The sequence below is a fragment of the Marmota marmota genome, unplaced genomic scaffold, assembly GCF_001458135.2.
Source record: "Marmota marmota marmota unplaced genomic scaffold, marMar, whole genome shotgun sequence".
Classification (NCBI taxonomy): domain Eukaryota; kingdom Metazoa; phylum Chordata; class Mammalia; order Rodentia; family Sciuridae; genus Marmota; species Marmota marmota.
Window position 1 is genome coordinate 29,982,711 of NW_026000221.1, and position 23,720 is coordinate 30,006,430.

Sequence of the window (23,720 nt, forward strand, 5' to 3'; positions counted from 1 at the left end):
ACAAAGCATAAATATCCCTTGGTAACACCTTTTAAAACTCTGTCTAGGTCTACATGAACTCCTATTCTTCAGTCTTGGGCCTCATCAAAGAACATGAACTAACTATGAAAAAATAATTATACTGAAAAACTAATCCTTGAATAGTAAACTTTTTTTTTTTTTTTTAGTAACTTTTAAAAAATAACTTCTTGGCTTTTCTCCTAAGGGGTTGGAAAAACTGTTTTTTAACATTGTCAATTGAAAGGTCTTATTAAGAAGTGGTTTTATTATAATAAATCTTCAACTAGAAGGTAGTTTACATTTTGAGACCAAATTCTCCTTTTAGGAAAATATGTTTATGTTACAAAGAAAGCTCAAATCAAAAATACTTTCAGTCCTTTTTTGGAATAAGAAAGAAAAATAATAGACTACAAGTGATGAAGTCCATATCTACAATTTTAAAACAACAATCTAAGTTCTACTTTTGGTACTACCCATTCAGCACAGTCTCCTATATTTTTCTGTTTATGCTTCCGCATAATAATTATTGATGTTAAAAAAAAAAATCTATGTCCCTGCATCACTTTTGAGTTCCCTATTATTATGTTCTTTCAGTTGGAAAAGAGGATCCTGAGAGGTGATCTACTTTAGGGGTTTCCAAACTTCCCTTAATAACAGAACTCCTTCAAAGTCACTTTTATAAGAAAGTACTTCAAAACAAGAACAGGTAAGAGCAAGGTTGCTATGATTGGTGGGAGGCCTTGCTCTCTTCTATCACCTCTAACCTCTGGGTGACTTTTCAACATATTTGTTGTATTGTACACAAAATTACAAGAGTGCAGTATGCTAATCTGAAAGTTTAGTTGTTTTCTAATCAATGACATTAAAATGTATTCATTTAAATTTGCATAGAGTAACATATTGGAAACTACAGCACAAAGAAGATATCAAGTCCTCTTTCAGACATGACCTGATCATGATAAAACTTGATGACAGTGCTGTGGATGTTGAAAGGGACTCCTTTAATCAAAGTAGAGCATACAAAACTGCCATCTCAGAGCATTTTTACTAACAAAAAGTTTGTCAAATTCTGTAGAAAATATAAAAAGCACTTCTGCTACAGCTACTCCTAGAAAAGTGATTGGCAAGGTGATTAGCATATGTAGGCGGGAGTAATCTTAAGGCTCACTATCCATCTTTTTTCTTAACAAAGTAAAATTGAGTCTGATTATATTGGGGTGCTTTTTTGTTCTTTGTAGTTTATCAAAAACAAATTACTGCTGTGTCAAGTAGTATGTGAACTCTAATTGCACTCCATTTCTGCTTTCATTATAGAAAATACTAATGAGCAGGGAGACCAGTTATGTGGTTGTTGCAGTCTGGCATCTTGTGTTAGATTTAATAAACCTATGTTTACCACTTAAATGCTTACAACAGGAAGGCTTAGAGGCGTGTTTAATTACTAACAAAGGTAAATGGAGCCAGCCTGAGAAAAATAAGAAAGGGAGAAAAAAATCTCAATTCTTTTCTCATCCCCTGATTTATGCTCACACAAAAACACTGAGTCATATATGTGGCTACTGTTAAACTGATATGTGTGTTCATCACTTGGCACAGGGCTCTGTACATACTATGTGTAATCAGGATCGTTCTTAGTTGCTTCATATATTCATCTAATTTATACAGTGTGTTGTGTGGGTCATGCAGTCTTCTAGGCACTAGAGACGCATCAGTGAATTGAGATAGACAAGACCTCTCTTTCTAATAAGAAAAGATGACAATAACAAATCCCTAAAACACCAAGTGGTATTAGTAATAATGAAAATAAAGCAAGATGGAAAAAATGTAGAGCTTATTTAGAAATCAGGGAAGCCTCACAAGAACGGAATGAAACGAAGCAGTCAGTCATGCAGAGAGACTGATTCTAGACTGAAGGCATATTTTAGTCCGTAAAGCAGGAGTTAACTTGGTGTATTGAAGTAATGGGCAGGCCTGTATAGCCATAGATAGAACTAGGGAGATCAGAGAGATAGTTGGGTACCAGATCACATAGGACCTCACAAGCCAGAGTTAGGAGAAGGGATTTATTCTAAATTTAATGGGGATGTTTTGCAAGATTTTATGAAAGGCTATGAGGTGATCTGATTTATATTTTAAAAAGGTAACTGGTTGCTCTGTACACAGTAGGCTTAGAGAACTGTGGCAGAAACTTCTGGTTGTCTCCAAATATCCACTTTACCCTTTATTGATTTTCTGAATTTTAGGTAAGTAGACAGTTATCAAAATAAAGACTGTTTCCCAGCTTACCTTAGGGTTGGGCCGCGTGACTATGTGTAGCTAGTTAGATGTTAAGTAGAGAATAGTGCATGCAACTTACAGGAAGTGTTATTTTGTTATTTAAACTTTTTATCTTTAGATAATTGCAGATTCTGGGCAAGTGTTTTTCAAGGAAGAGGGGTGCCTTATGTCTCTATTCTTGCCAACAAGGATGCAGGAATGGTAACTGAAAGGAAGGTTATAATGGCTGGCCCTATAGCATCCATGTTGAACCATAAACTAACCTTGGAAATGAAAGTCACACACAGCTGAATAATAAGATAGAAGGCACGTATGTGCCTGGTAATGATGTAGCCTTCACTCTGGCCCTTGACTGTTTATCTGTAGTTTGTATGTGTGTCAAAAATATTTATACTTCTATCTTGTTTGAAATGTTAGTTTAGTATTTTTATTAGGCTAGTTCTAGTGCTGATATTATAGTCAGGTGGACAATAAATAAAAGTAACAAAACCAGACTCAGAGCTGGTGAGCAGTCACAGAAATGAGAACTGAATGCTGTCAAATAAAATTAATCTGGAAAAGCTTGCTATAAAAAGTAAGTCTTAGACAATGTAAAGGTAATTTTCTAGATGCAAAAAGAGGTCCATGGCAAATGCACATGATCAGAAACAAGTGTCTGTAGGACTGTCATCATCCAATTGCAGTGGTCCTCAAAGTGGACCAGGTTCCGGGTCCTGCAGCTTCACTAGAGATTTTGTTAAAATGCAGATTCTCAAGCCCTAACCTAGGCCTGTTAGATCAGAATTATCTGAAAGCGAACATGCCCTGCCCCCACCCATCTGTGATTTCTTGAGCCCTCAGAGTGATGATGATGTGTATGAAAGTTTGGGAAGAACTGTTCTGAGTCTGGGAATGTAGCTCAGTGGTAGAATACCTGCCTAGCATGTGCAATGCCCAGCACTGTGTACACACACACACACACAAGAAAGGACAGTGCAAACCACTGTCCACAAAATTCCATTCCCAAACCTGGAAATAGAATTACTGGGTAGAATTTGCAAATTTTAAGTCTTAATACATATTACCAGATTAACCTTCAAAAAGTTGTGCCAGTTTATTATTCTGTGGCAGAATATAAATATATCAGTTTTTCAGAGCCTGATCCAAACTAGTGAGAACTTTAAGAAAAGCTGACTATCGAAGAAGGATTATAAGTGGCTAACTGGATGTAAATTCAGAGTGGAATCTGATAGCCATTTGCTAATTGGGGGTCACACACATACTCTGTTCCTGGAAGAACCAAAAACTGAACTTTTGGATCCTTCCTTGGGTATGTTCCTATTTAAACTGTCAAGGTAAATGGCCTCTGGAAAGTCCTATTTTGCCCAGACCTGACCAATGAGCTGTGACCTGCAGTCAAATTTAAATAACAACCATTCAGGACTGAGCATTTCATGCTGACATTCCTTGTTGACATGGTGGACTGGAGTGGGAACTTGGTCGAGAACTTTGTTCCTCCAGGTCACACTTTGGGTTTGAACTAAAGGCACTTTTTCCCAAAATTTGCAAACTGTTGAAAGAAAGCCTCCCTTTTTTGTCTTAAAGTCATTCCTGGTGAATTTTTGTTGACATTCTTTGGTGTCAGAAGTTGGATCCAAAGGGACCTTCCAGTTATTCTTAGCACTGTTCTGGACCAACACCTCGGTTTCTTCAAGAGCCCCAAGTTCTGTTATCTTTCTGGTGGCCCCTTGGCATATCGGATGAGTCCTCTTGAAATCCAGACCTCCCATGTTCCAGGTAGAGGTCTTAGAGACTATTCCAAGTAGGAGGGCACGCCTTCATTTAGGTATCAGGACTCAGTCTATAAAGGTTACAATTATGGAGACTCCCATAATTGTCAAATTGCACAAGGCTAATCAGTTATCACCTGACTTTCCAGCTTCTTTCATAACTAAACATTATGGTTTGGAAAAGTATGATTGGTTAAGTTTCTGGACCCATATAACCCAGGATGGTCTAAAACTTTGCTGGTCGAAAAGGGGTTTTTTTGAATTCTAAAACTTTCTATTTGCATGCAATATAACCAATAAAATACCAAACCTCTGAGAGGCATTGTTCTAAGTCTGATTTTGAACTCACGATCTTCCTGGCTCAGCCTCCCCATCCGCTGGGATTACAGGCATGCACCGGCCACACTCGCTCTGCCCTTCTATTTTATTGGGAGTCCTAGGGAAGTTTCCAGAGAGTCCCACCCAGGTCCACCTCTTGACATCTGACTGGTATCAGGAACGCATGAGACTTTCAAGCCCCTACTGCATGTAGTCTTACCCATAGAGGGGAGATTTTACTATTACAGTGACATGCTGAAGATCCCAGGCAACTGAGTCATCTTGGCATGTTCTGCCCAGTTCTAACTGGAACTTGTTCTTAAAGATTTTATAGTTAGGAACTTTGCTTTTAATTGGTCTATATCCCCAAGTTCTGGAATCTGGTCTGCATAAAGATCACAAAAGTGTCCCCACCCCCCATTTCAGGGTAACTTGAGTTCTTATGGGCAGGAAGGAGTGTTTGGGCCTGTGTTGCTCCTGCAGACAACAGGTTTGCTTAGGAGTGTAAAACATCCTGTTGACTTAAACTAGGACAGGGCCACAGGTAAGTCACTTTTTAAAAGAAAGCATGTGGGGGGTCAGCACCATGGGCCCAGTTTATAGGATCGTTCCTTTAATATCATGTTACCACTTTTCACATCTGTCTGTTACCAGTCACTATCTCAGGAAATCACTGCTGCCTACTCATCCCATCAGCCCACATAAAACCTTTTCGGGATGGATTTTCTGGGAGTGTATCAAACCCATGTCTCTTTCTTCCAAAAGAGGGAAAATGATACTAGAATTAACCCCACCTAAAAGCCCTGACTTTACAGTACCTACTGAGGTATAACATTCTACCCTACCAGCCCTCCCCCTCTTGTCTTCCAGAAATTACCCAAGAGCCTCTAGTTATCTTCCAACACAGATATTAGTCATATCCATTCAGTACCTCCAGGTAAAATCCAGGTGTGTCAGAAGCCTCTACTCACTATCAAGCAGTATACCCTAAATCCCTTGGGTGGCATCCAGCCCTTCATATATGGCTTTATACATAAGAAACTTGTTTCCTATACCAGTCCTTGCGGTACTCCCACCTACCTGTTCATAAACTTAATGGAAAAGGATGGAGAGTTGTGTGGGATTTCAGAACCATTAACATTGGTTCTCAATCCTCAGTAGTTCCCAGCCTTCATACATCATTGTGCAATGTTCCCCCTAAGAGCAAATACTTTAAAGCTATTGGCTTCTACATTGTTTTATTCAGGATGCCCTGATATCCAGTACCTCTTTATCTTTACCTGAAAGGGCCGATTATATACCTAGACATTCCTTCCCCAAGGATATTCTGAAAGCCCCACCTACTTCTCTCAAATTCTTAAGACTGACTTAACTGTTGTCTCCTTCCAATATGGTGCAACTTTACTTTGATATGTAAATGCTTTTGTGTACGCTAGCCTTAGTAATAGCATCCACTTGCACCATAATCTGTCATAAGCTCTCAAATGACAAGAAACATGACAGAAGTAGATAGCTTCACCCAAGAATTGGGACCAGTCCATTGTAACTCAAAATGAACCAGCAATCAATTAAAATCTTGGGGATTTTCTTTGCCCTTCTCTCCCTTATTGCTATTTTTTTCATTATCTTTTTCTGTTGTCTCTGAACACCAGTATGTCTTTACGTATCAATTCACTACTGCCCCCCAACCTAGGTCTTTTAATTACTGTCTTACTAAAACTTGTCTCAGAAGATCATCATTACGTAGGCCAATTTGACCAACTCTTAGAAAAATTCCCTAACAACCTTCAGTACCTCCTTGATCCTTTCATCTTCCCCATTCACTAGACTCCCATTTAAATCTAATAATGATTCCTATTGTTGTCCTGTCTATCCTAGCCATTCCTTTTGCTCTCTACAGACAAAAGAGAAAATGGGGATAAAAATCATCTTTTACTTCCAGATTTAGGCCATCACTGGAAACCTAACAAAATGTTGGGTTTACCACCATACCCCACCTACAGCCTTGATATCCATAACCCACCTTTTGGGTACAAATCTACTTAACAAGACCTGTGCCCTGCTTCTAAGTTACTGCCCACCCCTACCCCCACATTGTAGGCTCCCCAAAAATATACACTTACCTCACCCTCTGAAAACGGCACAATTGTTTTCCTGCCTCTCTTAACTTTGTCTTAACTTTGTATCTTGATCAAATCTGCAAAAGTGCTTCTCATGAAGCCTGAACACCTTTTTGTCAACAACATGAACCTTGCAACATGGATACTTCAAGTGGGAAACCTGCTGCTTTCCATCAATGGGGAATGAATCATTTTGCTCTGCCTTGGTCTCTTCCTCTTACAGACAGGACAGCCTTTCCCACTAACAATTCTCTTAACCTCCAAACATTTCAAGGATCCTTTATATCCCTGTTTATTTTCATCTGTGGCTACCAGAACAGCTCTTGGACCTTGACTGCCTACCTCTTTGGATATTCAGCCTTGACTTTTATCATATTACAATTAGACAATTATCCCAACCCAAATCACACAGTAGAGAGAAGGGGATTCTTTCTGTTATCAATGATTATCCTGATGACAACCCCTCTGATTATGAAATGACAGCTGTGGGCGTTCCTAAGGATATGATTTACCAGAGGGCTGATCCTGGCTGTTAAGCTATATTTGGAAGAATAGTAGGATACTGGCTAGGAGTTGACACCTCTTAGAATGAATATATGGTCAGAAACCTTTCCTGCACTGTTAATAGAATCATTTATCCCACTGTTCAGGCCTCTAGAGCTCAACAAAGATCTTTGGATTCCCTTGGTTACATAGTCCTGAATAGCTGCATTGTGTTAGGTTACATCCTTGCTGCGCAGGGAGGTGCCTGTGCTGTTGCAAAGACATAATGTTGTATGTGGACAAATACTTAGAGCTAGGTTGAGTTGGAAACTTCCAAAAATCTTAAAATTGGCCAAATTCCTAAAGGGTCTCTCAAAGGCTCCTCATACCTGGTTAAGATATTTTCAGCTGGCTACCTTCTGATAATGGTTCCCTCTTGCATTTTGCCCTACAGTTTTAAATATTGTCATGTTAAAACCTGAACTTTTGACTTCTCTTTAAGATCACCGTAGCCTCTTTTAACAGATATCTTCAAGAAACCCCCACCAGAATCAGATTAGCCCCTTCAAAACTCTGGATATACTCTAGCCAGAAACCAGAACCAACTTAACCAAAGATACTTTGATTCAGATTTAACAGGTGTCTAGGTGCCCTTAATGAACAAATGGCTTCAGCTGTTCAGCTGATCACCACCTAGTCACCAGGATCCCAATGTAGGACTGGTTGAACCCAGAGCAGATAGCCAACCATTCTGATGCTGTGATGGAACATAACTGTCTCAATAGATCATCAGCACTTTCTGCTAATGAGTTTGGATCAAATGGGGGAAATGTGAACTTAGGATCTTTCATGGAAACTTGGCGTTTTTCTAAGCAGCTAACTAGACCCAAATTCAAAATGGGTTATAGCCATTAACTGGATCACACACATTCTCTGTTCCTGGATGAACCACACATGGAACTTTTTGATTCTTCCCTAGTATGTTCCTGTTTAAACTATCAAGATAAATAACCTCTGGCAAGACCTATTTTGTCTCTCATACCTGACCAGTGAATTGTGACTTGCATTCAGATTTAACCAGTTAGGTCTGAGCACTTCCTGCTTGCTGGTGTTGCTTATTCACATTGGCAGACTGAAGTGGGAATCTAAGCAGAAACTTTATAAGCCAGCCCCTCTGTTATTTTAGGTCATACTTTTTATTTGTACCTATGGTCAAGTCTGTCCCACAAAACTCTTGTGAAATGTCCCTTTTTGTCTTAAAATCTTTCCCAGTTAATTTTTGTTGACCCCAAAATCTGCTTTTTTAAATATTGGGCTAAATTTCTTTGGTTTTGTTTATTGGCAAGTATTTCTTGTTGTGTAATAATTTTCCTTTTGTTAATTGTTATATGTAAATTGTACATTATACATATTAATAAACTATGTAAAAATTTTGTTTCTATCTTTAGTAAACAAATTCCTTTACCCAAAGGAGTATACATAATTCTCTCACACACACAAACACACACACCAAACAACAGAGCCTGGCATTTATTTTTGTGTTTAGCTTGAAATAGGGCTCTGCTTTTTCCCAAGTTATTAAAATATTATTGAAGAAATCTTTGTTAATTTCATATTTTCACCAAGGGTTTCCAATAACTCATATATCATCATGAATGCTTGGGGGTACTTGTCTGTTTCTGAGCTTTTTCTTTTCTTTCTTTTCATTATCTATAAGCTACTAGATAGTAAAGACTCAATCTGCTTGGTTCATTGCTCCCCAGCAACTGACTTGCTACCCGCTGCACAATGGGTGCTCTGTGTGTTTGTTAGAGATCATCTGTTTCTTCTATATCATTGCTACATGTTTTAATTACTATAGCTTTACTATAAATACATATTGCTTTATTTTTCTGTATTTTATGTTATTTCTAATTTTCCCTTGGCCAATATAAAAAGGCCTCAATGTGAGCTCAGAAAAAAATTATTTAAAGTAAAAAAAAAAAAAAACTACAATTCTGATTAAAATATCAATAAACCTATGACATACTAGACCTTTACTACTTTGTTTTAGTATTCAGAAACATGTTACTTCCGCGTTTTATTCAGTTTATTTATTAACTTTATTATTTTCAACCTATTTTAATGTACTTCTGTCAATCTTATTGAAATATTTGTGGAATTGAAAACCTGGGATTTAATGGGCTAAACTGGAAGGACTGAAGACAAGATCCTCTGCTTGGAGCCAATTCAGGTTTAAAAGAGGAGGAATAAAGGAATAACTTTGAGGATTTGTGTTCCACACCTCAACAGTACCTGTCTTCATCATCTAAGTGACATCATCTTAAGTGAGGTCCGTACACAGATTATTATAGGCCTAAGTTGACAGCAAAACCAGAAGTAAGGGCATAAATGGTAGGTACTACTTTTTCAAAGCATCAAATCATAAAAAGTTCTCTTCATAATCCAATTGCATGATTACAGAGTTTAGAATTTTTATTTTGGTGTGGATTTCTGCCTCAAAGAATTAATGTCTTCCTGTATACATTATATTTTAGTTCAAAGTATTAAAATATTTCTGGAAATATTTTAATTATTTGTCATTTTGGTAAGAGGAAGAAAGAACAGTCACATATAATTGGGACAAGAGATAGAACAAAGCACACAGTTGTTTCATGTACTAAAGAATTTTAGTGTTTGGCATTAGTGAAATTTGTTTTAATATGAACCTGATTATAACTCAAGCAATGTACAAAGATCCTATGATACCAATCAGGAAACTGTGTTTAGTATGATGTGTGATTTAGAATGATTGAGTACTATATCACCAAAAACTGTCTCAGTAAATATTTCTATCCCAAATTGCAGTGCAGATTTGTTCTCTATATGTTGTTATATGTTGTTTTTGTGTCCTGTGGCACATCTCATTTGGCTGATTGAATTATGAATAGTTAGTAATTTTATTTGGGGGAAAAAGAAAATGGCGAGCAGCCCTCTAAATTAGAAAAGAATATAATATATAATGCAACTTTATTTTCAGTATGACTCTTCTACCTTGCTTTTATAGTCTATTACAAGTTTCATAAATCTTATTTTATATGGACAGACTTTTATTGATCATCATGTATTTTAATTTTTTTGTCATAGTTGCCCTCCTGGTTTCTGTTGATTTGTTTACCTTATATGCTAGTTTTGTGGTTATTTGCTTTAAAACTGAATTATAAGTGTAAAAATTGATATAAAACTGTTGTGCCTTTGATTCAGGAAGGAAAACTGTATTGAGCACAAAATTTTGATCACTTGTTTGTCATCTAAATGATATGCTTTGGGAGATAGTATCCTCTAATAAGTTAAATTGATATTTGTGTTATTTGCTGGATTATCAAATATATATTACTCTGGATTTTTTTTATCATAAATCTTGTGTTTAAAAAAATGTTTCAAGACCCCATTCCTCTTACTCAATTACAGTATACAGATGTGAAGAGTTTGAAGGAAGGATTGTTTCTACCTAATATAAGATCTTCAACACTACCAGTAACCAAAGAAAAGAAAAGGGGCAAAGTTGCACAGAGACAAAGGTCAGCAAGGATGCAAGAAACCAAAGACAAAGAAGTCAAATACTTAGATTTTTAAGATATAAACTGAATGGCAAGAACTGTTTGTACATTGATTACTTTGGTTAGTAGATGTTTAGAATGTGCTATAGAGTTAGCAATGGTATAACTTTCTGCCAATTACTTGACAAAACTCTCTAGTATTTCCATTTCCCTTACCCTTAACATCTTGTGAGTTACCAGTTACAGTTGACTCTACATCTGAAACATTTCCTATTCCTTTTGCCACCACTCTGCTTCAGCATATCATCTTTGCTTCCTAAATCATTTCTTTTCATAAGTTCAGACTCCACACAGCCATCAGGATTGTTAGTCTGAAAGTCAGATATTATGATGTTACTCACTACTTTAAAAACCTACGGTGGTTTCTAATTATAATCAAAAGTCGAAAACTCTTTAGCATAGCATTCAAGGTTTTTATAACCAGATATCATCCTACTTTTTTCTACCCTGCTATATACCGCCATTTCCTTTCACATGCTAACAGTATTATACTGCTCAGAGCTCCCTAACACCCTATCAGACTCATGCCTCTGTTTTGAATTAAGCCATTTCTTTCTTTGGGCTCAAGTCCCATAAGGTCCAACTAGAATGTGCCTTCTTTTTCTGAAGTTTTCCTCATTGATTTCTCTTAGTCCCCACTGGAATGAATGGTTCCCCTCTCTGTGCTTCCGTTATGCTGTCTACCTCCTGTTAAATCCCTTTTCACCTTGTAGATTGCCTTTGACAATGATTAACTCCATGCAGATGCTAATTTGTTCTAATATCTATTATTTATTTAGCAGAATGCCTGGCACAGAAGATCTGTACATCTTATTTAATCTTCACAGCCACCAGTAAAGTTGGTGTTACAGTACTATACATCATCCCAGTTTTATAAATAAGGCCTCACAACTGGTCTAATGCAAAGCTTGAACCCCACCCTAAATCGATGTATTGTCTAAAGTCCTTACTCTTAGCCATGTTGCTGTTTTCTCTCCACACTTTTGATTCCTCAGTGCCTGCTCTTCAATAGGTACTCTCTGTACAAGCTTATTGACTGAATATAACTCCAATTCACACAGTAGTTTGTGGCAGGCTGGTAGTATCATCTTCAGTGAAAGGGAAAATGCACCATTCATAAAGATAAAATGTTTTTCAATATCTTCAAATTCCATGTATTGCTTATTGGGTCACAGAATTGTTCAGCTTGGGGATGGGATGGTTTATAAGTATGTCCAGCTTTTGTGTAACAAACACAGCATAGTAATGCACAACTATAAAACAGTTTAAATTGATTTCTAGAAGACTACTGCCCACTTAATTCTGTATTATAAATGTCCTTATAAGTCAGACAATGTAAGTGAACTTTCACTGGCATAGCACATTACATTTAAACTCTGAGATAGTATACAGTAAATGGAAGAATAGTTAGGATCAACAAAGGAATAGTTGTCTCTAAACACAAAATTGTGGGGGTTTTTAATTAGTTTGTTTATTTATTTATTTATTCTAATTTGTTACACATGACAGCAGAATGCATTTTGATTCATAGTACACAAATGGAGCACAGCTTTTCATTTCTCTGGTTGTACACAAAGTAGAGTCACATCATTCATGTCTATATCCATGTAATGATGTCCATCTCAATCTACTATCTTTCCTACCCCTTTGCCCCCTCCCTTGCCCTCCCTCCCCTTTACCCTATCCACAGTTCCTCCATTCCTCCCATGCTCCCCACCCCACCCCCACTATGGACCAGCATCCACTTTTCAGAGAAAACATTTGGCCTTTGGTTTGGGGGAGTTGGCTTACTTCACTTAGCCAACTCCATCCATTTACCTGCAAATGCCATGATCTTATTCTCTTTTAATGCTGAGTAATAATCCATTTTGCATATATACCACAGGTTTTTTTTTAATCTATCCATATGTTGAAGAACATCTAGATTGGTTCCACAATTTAGCTATTGTGAATTGTGGTGCTATAAACATTAATGTGGCTGCATCTCTGCAGTATGCTGTTTTTGGGTCCTTTGGTTATAAACCAAGGAGTGGGATAGTTGGGTCAAATGGTGGTTCCATTTCAAGTTTTCTAAGGAATCTCCATACTGCTTTTGATAGTGGTTGCACCAATTTGCAGTGCCACCAGCAATGTTTGATTAGTTTTGATTTACATTTCTCTAATTACTAGAGATATTGAACACTTTTTCATATGTTTTGTTGATTGGCTGTTTATCTTCTTCTGAGAAGTGTCTGTTCAGTTCCTTAGCCCATTTATTGATTGGGTTATTTGGTTCTTTTCATGTTTTTTGAGTTCTTTATCCTGGAGATTAGTGCTCTGACTGAGGTGTGTGTGATAAAAAGTTGCTCCCATTCTGTAGGCTCTCTCTTCACTGATTGTTTCTTTTGCTGAGAATAAGCTTTTCAATTTGAATCCATCCCATTTATTGATTCTTGATTTTATTTTTTGCGCTAAAGGAGACTTGTTAAGGAAGTTGGGACCTATTCTGACATGATGAAGATTTGTGCCTACTTTTTCTTCTGTTAGGCACAGGGTCTCTGGTCTAATTCCTCGGTCCTTATTGCACTTTGAGTTGAGTTTTATGCATGGTGAGAGATACGAGCTTAATTTCATGTTTCTGCATGTGGATTTCCAGTTTTCCCAGCACCTTCTCCAATATGTTTTTAGCGCCTTTGTCTAGGTATGAGATGACTGTATTTATGTGGGTTTGTCTCTGTGTCCTCTATTCTGGATCATTGGTCTACAAGTGTATTTTGGTGCCAGTACCATGCTGTTTTTGTTACTATTGCTCTGTAGTATAGTTTAAGGTCTGGCATTGTGATGCCACCTGTTTCACTCTTTTTGCTAAAGATTACTTTGGCTATTCTGGGTCTCTTATTTTTCCAGATGAATTTTATGATTGCTTTTTCTATTTCTATGAGGAATGTCATTGGGATTTTGATTGGAATTGCATTAAATCTGTATAGTATTTTTGGTAGTATGGTCATTTTGACAATTATTAATTCTGCCTATCCAAGAACAAGGGAGATCTTTGTCTAGTATGAGATCTTTCCATCTTCTAAGGACTTCTCTAATTTCTTTTTTAGTGTTCTGTAGTTTTCATCGTAGAGATCTTTTACTTCTTTCACTAAAATTGATTCCCAAGTATTTTTTTTCCCCTGAGGTTATTGTTAAGGGGGTAGTTTTCCTAATTTCTCTTCAGAGGATTCATCACTGCTGTACAGAAATGCGTTTGGTTTATGGGTGTTGATTTTATGTCCGGCTACTTTGCTGAATCCATTTATTATTTCTAGAAGTTTTCTGGTAGAATTTTTTGGATCCTCTAAGTATAGACTCCTGTTGTCAGCAAATAGTGATAGTTTGAGTTCTTCTTTTCCTATGTATATCCCTTTAATTTCTTTCACCTGTCTAATTGCTCTGGCTAGAGTTTCAAGAACTATGTTAAATAGAAGTGGTGAAAGAGGGCATCCTTGACTTGTTCCTGTTTTTAAAGAGAATGCTTTCAATTTTTGTCCATTTAGAATGATGTTGGCCTGGGGCTCAGCATATACAGCTTTTACAGTGTTGAAGTATGTTCCTTTTATCCCTAATTTTTCTAGTGTTTTGACTATGAAGAGGTTGCAGTATTTTGTCAAATGCTTTTTATGCATCTATTGACATGATCATATGATTCTTATCTTTAAATCTATTGATGTGATGAATTACATTTATTGTTTTTCATATGTTGAACCAACCTTGCATCCCTGGGATGAAACCCAACTTGATTATGTTGTACTATCTTTTAATATGTTTTTGTATTCAATTTGCCAGAACTTTATTGAGAATTTTTGCATCTATGTTCATTAGAGATATTGGTGTGAAGTTTTCTGTCCTTGATGTGTCTTTGTCTGATTTTGGAATCAGAGTGATATTGCCTCATAGAATGAGTTTGGAAATCTTCCTTCTTTTCCTATTTCATGGAATAATTTGAGGAGTATTGGTATTCTTCTTTGAAGGTCTTGTAGAACTCAGCTGTGAATCTGTCTGGTCCTGGGGTTTTCTTGGTTAGTAGGCTTTTGATGGTATCTTCTATTTCGTTTCTTGAAATTGATCTGTATAATTTGTGTATGTCATCCTGAGTCAATTTGGGTAAATCATATGACTCTAGAAATTTGTCCATGCCTGCGATGTTTTCTATTTTATTGGAGTACAAATTTTCAAAAAATAGTTTCTAATTATCTTCTATATTTCTGTAGAGTCCATGTGATATTTCCTCTTTCATCATGGATTTTAGTAATTTGAGCTTTCTCTCTCCTTCTCTTCTTTAATGTGGCTATGTGTTTATCAGTTTTATTTGTTTTTTTCAAAGAAACAACTTTCCATTTTGTCAGTTTTTTCAGTTGTTTCATTTGTTTCAATTTCATTGATTTCAGCTCTGATTTTAATTATTTCCTTCCTGTCTTCTACTACTTCTGGTGTTAATTTGTTCTGATTTTTCTAGGGCTTTGAGGTTTTTAAATTATTTTTTAAAACACCAAGTTGAAAAATAAATGACATCTATTAGTGCTTGAATAAATGATTATAAAAATCAGTTTTATCTTTTCTTAGGTTGTCTTAAGGGTCACATATAAATCAGAACATAACACTTAACACTTTAAAATCTTGAGAGTGAACATTGTTAGTAAGAAATAGTAAGTTAATCTTTTATTATCATCTGAAACTCCTTGTAGACTTAGTAAAATGTCATAAAAATGCAATTTTTTAACTTTACTTTTCTGTTATTTCTCTAGTGTTATTGATAACAATACTTGTAGTGGAAGGGATCGCTGTGGCCCAAAAGACCCAAGGTAAAGTACTTACAATGATAACTTACTACTTGTCCAGAACAGTGGGATGGCTTAATTGAAATGACTGAAAAAAAAAATTTGAGTACTATTTCTATAATCCTTCTGCATATTCCAATAACCTAAAGCTTTCTGTCAACCTATCAGCCTCATTTAACTGGATGCAACTTGTTAACTGGACTAAATCATCAACAGAAACCTTCTCCTGGTAAATTAAAAATTTTTTGGCATCACTACTAGCTCCTAGCACACTGGATTATGTGTAAAATTTTAATGATATTCATACTTTATCACTAAGCAAAAATAAAAAAAACAATCCCTTGTTCCAGTGAAAACAAATGAAACATTTCTCAACACCTTATTTGAAGCTCTTTGGTCCTATTTTAAGTATCCTGATGTAGAAAAAAAGATTAGTGTGTTTTTTGAGCCAGAATTTCATGTCATAGTTGGGTACATTTCCTTATAATCCTAATTGTTCTTTATTTTTGTCAGTTATACATGTACATGATAAAAATCCAAGTGTACTAAATAATTAGGAAAAAAACAGTCCTCCTCCTAGCCTACCCCAACCATCTTCTTGCTCAATATAAATAACTACCTTTTTAAACTGATTGTTTGGAATTTTCTCTCATATCTTTAAGTAACATGCTGTTCTTCTATTTCTTGATTATTTCAATTTTAAACATCTGATACTGATTTCTCACCATGGAAGGTGAATAATTTAGCTCTTTGACACACCTACTGTTCACCCCCATCCACAATGTTCTCTTCCATTTTTACCACCCTTCTCAGTATAGCTATATTCTGGTTAAATCAGTATTCAGGGTTTATATTAAGTTACTCATCAAGTTTTTTCAATATGAATTTTGCATTTGGTTTTGGAAATTTGGGGGTTTTGTTAAATTTTTCAAAATCTCTCTCCTCCCCCCATTTTCTCCGTTCTCTCTCTTTAGGAATGCCATTATTTAGTTATGGCTCTATTGTTATTTGTTTGTTTGGTTTTTTCCATCTGTCTTTTTGTTCCACGTGCTGAGTGACTTCCTAGGCTTTATTTTGTAGACCAGGAATTAGGAAACTTTCTGTAAACATTCAGATAATAAGTATTTAAGACCATACAGTCTCTGGGACACCTACTCAGCTCTGCTGTTGGTGTGAAAGTAGCCACAGACAATACATATACATGATGGGCATGCATATATTCAGTAAAACTTTATGCACAACCACAGGCAGAGGTCAGATTGGCCCAAAACTTTTTCTAATATTTTCATTGCTTCTGTTTTTGGATGCATTCTTGTTTTATACATATGCTTTTTAAAAGAATGTCCTTGTTCTTGTTTTATTCATGTATTTGCTTTTCTCTTTCTCAGATTAAAGTTTTATGTTGTTACTGTCTTTTTTTTTTTTTTTTTTTTAATTTTTATTGTGGGTTGTTCAAAACATTACAAATTTCTTGACATAACATATTCGACACTTTGATTCAAGTGGGTTATGAACTCCCACCTTCACCCCATACCCAGATTGCAGAATCACATCAGTTACACATCCATTGATTTACNCCTCTCCCCTCCCCTCCCCTCCTCCCTCTCTACCTCCTCCACTGTATAACCCTGAGGGTCTCCTTCTATTACCATGCAATTTGTTACTGTCTTTAAAAAAATATTTTTCTTGCAGTCTTTGTTTCCTTAGAGTTGCTTTTTCTCTCTTTGTTTGGGTCTGATTTTCAAATTAGTGGCTTTAAATATTCAGTGATTACTGAACATCTGTTCAGATTTTAAGAGGGGCACTGAAAAATTGCTCATTAGCAGTCTGCAGGTGTAAGTAAGGATTGTCTGCTGTGGCCCTCACTGTGGAATGTCCTGACATTGGGTATCTCCTAGGTCTGCATCATTGAATCTTTAGGAATAATTAGATTTCCCAGGAAAGAATCTTTGCATTTCCCATTTAGAAACTCCATAACTCACTGAGGCCTTTGGTGAGCCCAGTAGGAGAAGCCCGGAAGTGTCATTCAGTGTGTTAGCACTCACTAATCAGTCCATGGGCATTTTTATCCTCAGCTACACCTGAGGTCTCCTATTCCATTAACTCTGTTTTACCTTCTCCAAAGAAATAATATATGAGCAGCAGCTGCCTAGATTTGTGGAGAAGATAAAGTATATGAAACAATTCATATACAGACTTTATGTATATGTAAACTGCGTCATATTATTAAAATTACCAGTTTCACATAACCCCTCACTCTACTTCTAGAACTACCAGTTATTTCTTTGTATCTACCTCCTTGTACTTACAAGTTTATGCCCTTAAAAAAAAAAATCCTTTTACTGCTTTTTAAGTGGAACTTGAGGAGACAGCAGAACTGAATACTTGTGTTCAACTACAGTCTTTAAAATCTTTCTGTAATCTTTGAATCATTTGACTTTTGTGTTAAACTAAATATAAGGATACCAGAGATAACTCCATAGATTCTTTTATTTTTATGTCAGAACTGAATTTTATTACATTTTACTGATTTATCTGATTCTCTTATATGGTTTTGCACTTTATATTCTCTACATGGCAAACTTATCCTCCAGCACAAAGTTCCTCTAGCAAGCACAGCATACACAATCTTTTACTTCGTTCTGTGCTCAGTTTGTTGAACTAAATTTGGCAGTGGTTCTTACAAAATTTTATATATATATATTACAGAGTGGGCAATTGTTTGGAAAGTTGTTGGGAAAAAGGAAGAATGCTATTCTGCTTTACTATGATTATGTTTAAATGCTATTTTTTCCCTAAGATGGACAAAATATTGGAATCAAGCACATTCCTGTAACCCAGTGTGGCATTTGGGTTCGAACCAGTAATGGAGGTCATTTTGCTTCACCAAATTATCCTGAGTCATATCCACCAAACAAGGAGTGTATCTACATTTTGGAAGGTATTTGACCAATTTTTTTATTGGATGAATTTTCTACTTTGTTGCAAAATTAACTGCATTGGTTAAAAATACCATGTTTAAGCTAGTTTGAACAAAATTTATATTTGAATTAAACTCTAGTAATGATTAGTATTTCTAAATATTGAATACATTAACAAAATGATAATTGAAATTTCATGAGAATTTTGAATCTCCTAAATTATGATTCAGTTAAGTGCATCAGTACGTATGAGAAATTCCTCTGATAAAAACCTAAACTTACTGGCATTTTTTATTAGTCTTCATGCAAATTTATGTCCAAATTAGTGAATTCCCTTCATTCTTCTGCTTATTCTTTTGTGTGTCATGATACATTTTATCTCATGAAATAAGTAACCAATAACTTTTCGAAGCTTCAATTTTAATCAGTCATATACATTTAATTTAATAAACAGCATTTGCCAAAGAGAAGGTTACAATAGTTCTATAGAGTACATTATTAGTATTGTAAAATATGACATTTATTGTGACCTATAAAAATTCTCATTATGATCCTTATCTATGAAGAATTAGAGTGATTGTTCTGTTTTTCTCATTTGTTTGTACATTTATATATTTCCATTTCTGTTGCCCTGATTTGCTTGCTCTTGTTTTATAGCTGCTCCACGTCAAAGAATAGAGTTGACCTTTGATGAACATTATTATATAGAGCCATCATTTGAATGTCGGTTTGATCACTTGGAAGTTCGAGATGGGCCATTTGGTTTCTCTCCTCTTATAGATCGTTACTGTGGCATGAAAAGCCCTCCATTAATCAGGTCAACAGGGAGATTCATGTGGATTAAGTTTAGTTCTGATGAAGAACTTGAAGGACTGGGATTTCGAGCAAAATACTCATTTATTCCAGGTAAAGAATAATCTTTTCACTGGTTGAGTATCTCACCCTGATTGCAGAATCCTAAGGCTAGAAAAGAGATAATTTGGTCAAGTTAATAAGATCAAGACTTTAAAGGGATTCTCAAGGTGAAAAGGAAATTAGTCTATGAACAAATAAACCTTAATAAAACTTGGAACTAGAACCATATCATTTGAATTTTGAGGCATAATACAGATGATATCACATTTTCTTATTTTTCTTGTGTTTTATAAAACACATACTTAAGGTCCACAATATCAAAATAAATGTATTTTTAAATAATTTCAACATATTGTTTGGTTTTCACAATCCCCACAAAAATTTTGGCAGGTTTTTTATTGGACTGATTTGACTTAGCCGTTCATTTGAATAAATGCTCTTGAAAATAATGAGCAATAGAAAAAATACTGTTCTGCACTTGTAGGTAAAAGATCTGGGTTTGAGTCTTTTTTCTGTCACCTAATAGCTGTAAGACCTAAGCACAGAGTTGTACCTGATATTTGCCATTGGTGAAAGGGGTAATACCTACTGTATTAGTTTCCTGAGACTGACATAATTAATCACTACAAATTTGGACACTTAAACAATAAAAATATATCCTCATAGTTCAGAGATCAAAAGTTCAATCTACCAGGACCTTACTCCATCTAGGAACTGTAGGGGAAAATCTTTGTCTCTTCTAGCTTCTGGTAGCTGCTCCAACACTTCTGGTATCATAGCCATATTGCTCCAATCTCGATCTCCATCTTCACATCTCTTTCTCCTCTTAAAATCTTAATTATATCTTTCACCTTGTAATATTTGCTTTTAAAAAAATATAAGGTTATACAGGTTATGGGGATTCTGATGTAGATGTATTGGGAGGGGGCACTGTCCAACCAATAGGATCTAACCTACCTCTGGTTCCTAAGAACGCTGTGAGAACAGTCAGAACATTACTTGTTTGCCCAAAAAATAAAAATAACTTATAATTCGTGTCAGTAAATGTTATGGAAATTTTAAAGTTTTGCCTTAATATTTATTTGCCTACTGCTAAAATGACAACATTCCAAAAAAGTAAAATTTGTCTTATAATCTTTATTTTTTTAAGAATAGTTTTAGGTTCATAGCAGAAATTGGGTAGGAAGTATATATCATACACCTCTTGCCTCTCATTACCACTTTCTAGCAGAGTGGTTCGTTTGTTAAAATCAATGAACCAACATTGACACATCATTATCATCCAAAATCATAATTTAGAGTTCATTCTTGGTTTTGTATGTTCTATGAGTTTTGACAAATGTATATTGACATGTATATTATAGTAGTATACAGAACAGGTTCATTGCCCTGAAAATTCCATGGGGGTCCTCCTATTCATTCTTCTCTCCCCCTATACCACTGGCAAATAGTGATCTCTTTACTATCTCCATAGTTTTGTCCTTTCCAGAATGCCACATATAATTGAAATCATAAGTATGTGACCTTTTCAGATTGGCTTTGCTCATTGAGCCATATGCACATAAGTTCTTCCATGTCTGTTTATGGCTTGACTGCTCTTTCTTTCTTTCTTTTTTTTTAGCACTGAATGCTAAAAAATTTTTTTAAAAATATCTTAATGTTTTATCAGATGTACCACAGTTTATCCATTCTATTAAAGGATGTTTTGATTGCTTCCAAGTTTTAGTAGTTGGGAGTAAAACTGCTGTAAATATCATGTGTAGGTTTTTGTGAGGATGTAAGTTAACTGGTTTGGGTGAATTGTGATATATATTACAACATGGATAAAACTTGATACATGCTAAAAATAAAATTAGCCAGAAACAAAAGGATCAGTGCTATGTGGGTTCACTTATGTAACATATCTAAAGTGGTCACATTCATACAAACAGAAAGTAGAATTGCCAGTGACTTAAGAAGGGTAGAATGAGGAATTAGTGTTTAATGGATATAGACTTCCAGCTTGGGATGATAAGGAAAAGTTCTGGAAATGAAGAGTGGTGGTAATTACACAAGTTAAAGGCCAACCTTGGCAACTTAGGAAGACCCAGTCTCAAAATATAGTTTTAGAAAGTGCTGGGGGTAAAAAAATAAATAAAATAAATAAAAAGGAAAGAAAGTGCTGGGGGTATAGCTCAGTGTTAGAGCACTCGGTCTACCAAAACACTGGGTTCCAGTGCCCGAAAAAATTATAAAAGCTGGCTTAGTTAAAAATTGGTCAGGTATTCGATTTCTATTAACTGAAGACACTATTATCAGTAGCAAAAACACTACTCTTATTTGAGTAATGTTTTAAGATATTTTTAAAAGAATCACCTTGTATATTAAGATGCTTAATTTGGACAAAAGAAGCTCTTTTTCCTCTATTTTTATATATTATTAGAGAAGCTTTATTTGGATTATAGTTAAAATATAGACAAATTATGAAATTCATAGGATTTTTAGATTTTTTTGACCTTTCATTTGCACTTTATGGTGCTTCAGAGTTTCTACAGACATTATATTTAATTTTATTCAAATGACAATAATGTCAGGAAGATTGACATTATTGTCATTTGAATTACAATAGATCCTATTTTATAGATGAGGAAACTTAGAGATGAAGATTTTCTTGTAGATGGCAAATATAAGAGTAGAAGCTGGGATTGTGGCTCAGTGGTAGAGCATTTGCCTAGCATGTGTGAGGCACTGGGTTTGATTCTCAGCAGCACATATAAATAAATGAGTAAAATAAAGGTCCATCAACAACTTAAAAAAAAATCTATTTTTTAAATCCAGGACTAAATTCTGATTCTCTAAGCAACTTTTTCTTTTTTGTTGACTTTGTGATATAAGTAAAGATTCTGCAGTTTCATTGTTAGAAGAAAGGAAGATGTTCCATGTCAAAATAAATAGGCAATGTCTAATCTGCTAAAATGTGGCTATATCTGCTGTTATTAAAAGTCATGTTTATAAAATAAATTTTTTGTTATTATTTTCTTATCATTTTTATTTGTTCCACTTACTTGTACATGATAGAATGCATTTCAATTCATCATACACAAATGGAGCACAACATTTTGATTCTCTAGTTGTACATGATGTAGAGACGCCCCATTCATGCAATCAAGGGTAATGATGTTCATCTCATTCCACCATCTTTTCTACCCCTATAATATAAAATAAATTTTGTCTAGGGAGTGGTAAATCTAAAAGAAAACTATTAACAGTTGTAAGAAATTATTGTCTTTTAATGAAATTCTCTAATGTTGTTAAGATAGAGGCTCTCAATCAATATTACTTCCTGGATTTAACTAGATAATTGTGAGAATTTTAAAACAATAAGGATAAAACCTTAAAATTCTTTCCTTCATATGAAAAATTCTGATTAACTTGCCAGTTAGCTCCTGACTTTTTCACCCAGTACCACTTAAGATTTAAATTTACTTTTGACATTTTTCTGCAAAAGGGCTGTAATGTCCTATTAGTTGTCGCCTTTTAGCAAGGATGAGTTTAAGTTTAAAAAGGACAGTCCCTGAGACGTATTCTAAATAAAGCTCCTAATTTATTTCCACTTTTTTCCAATTTGTAGTTTAATAACTTTCTAAAGTGTCTGGAATTTAAAAGACAGTTTTAACAAGAATTGAGCATCCCATTACATAAAATAAACTATGTATGAAATAGGTTTTCCAAGATAAGGAATCTGAGACATTTTTGACTCTCCAGCAGTTTTTTTTATTCTAGTATTTTGGTGAATGCAGGTCATATCTGAACTTTAATGTAGTATTTAAAGAAGCCCCTGTCTGTAATTTTTAAAAATTTCTTGTGGTAAAATGTACATAGCATAAAATTTACTCTTTAACCATTCATAAATCTCCAATTTGGTGGCATTATGTACATTCACAATGTTTTGCAACTATCACCACTACTCTTACTATGCAAAAAAATTTATTAAGACAAATTTTAATGTGATTCAGCCAAAATAACTTTCATTTCTTTTTAAAGGTTGCACTAATATTCCCTTGTGTTACCACATTTTGTTTATCCCTTCATTGGTCAACAGACTACTACTTTTGGTAATTAATGTGAGTTTTCAAGCAGCATAAGTTATTAATTCATGATGGGATCAAAAATATGAACATCATCATTAAATAAATATTGATTCTATAAGTGAGTTCATAAATGGACTGTTGAGGTAAACTAATATTTAAGCCTTAAAGTAATTCAATACGAATAACTTTCTTCTTTTTTCTGTTACAGATCCAGACTTTACTTACCTAGGAGGTATTTTAAATCCCATCCCAGGTTTAGTATATTACCTCTTTTTCCCCATGGCATTTTTGGTCAGTCTTGTTTTCCTTTGAACGTCATTCGTTTATTCTCTCTAGATTGCCAGTTCGAGCTCTCGGGAGCAGATGGAATAGTACGTTCTAGTCAGGTAGAACAAGAAGAAAAAACAAAACCTGGCCAAGCAGTTGATTGCATATGGACAATTAAAGCTACTCCAAAAGCTAAGGTATTATTATGTATTGAGTCACTTCAGGGAAGAACATAAGAC

At 35.2% G+C, this 23,720-nt stretch overlaps 1 protein-coding gene across 9 annotated transcripts in view; it reads left to right on the forward strand.

The window, feature by feature from the left end:
* The first annotated feature begins 597 nt into the window (after positions 1 to 597).
* The window catches only part of Neto2 (neuropilin and tolloid like 2), a 64,286-nt gene continuing 41,163 nt past the window's right edge, over positions 598 to 23,720 (forward strand). For 2 of the 9 annotated variants that reach the window (XM_048792242.1, XM_048792243.1), the window contains exons 1-6: positions 10,364 to 10,527; positions 15,336 to 15,392; positions 18,169 to 18,309; positions 18,947 to 19,195; positions 23,423 to 23,467; positions 23,551 to 23,678. In XM_048792242.1, coding sequence (XP_048648199.1) covers positions 19,084 to 19,195; positions 23,423 to 23,467; positions 23,551 to 23,678 — 285 coding nt within the window. In that variant the 5' untranslated portion in view covers positions 10,364 to 10,527; positions 15,336 to 15,392; positions 18,169 to 18,309; positions 18,947 to 19,083. Of the gene's footprint in view, positions 707 to 10,360; positions 10,528 to 15,332; positions 15,393 to 18,168; positions 18,310 to 18,946; positions 19,196 to 23,422; positions 23,468 to 23,550; positions 23,679 to 23,720 lie in introns of those variants that run through there. The other 7 variants (XM_048792241.1, XM_048792245.1, XM_048792244.1 and 4 more) reach the window with 7 other exon arrangements.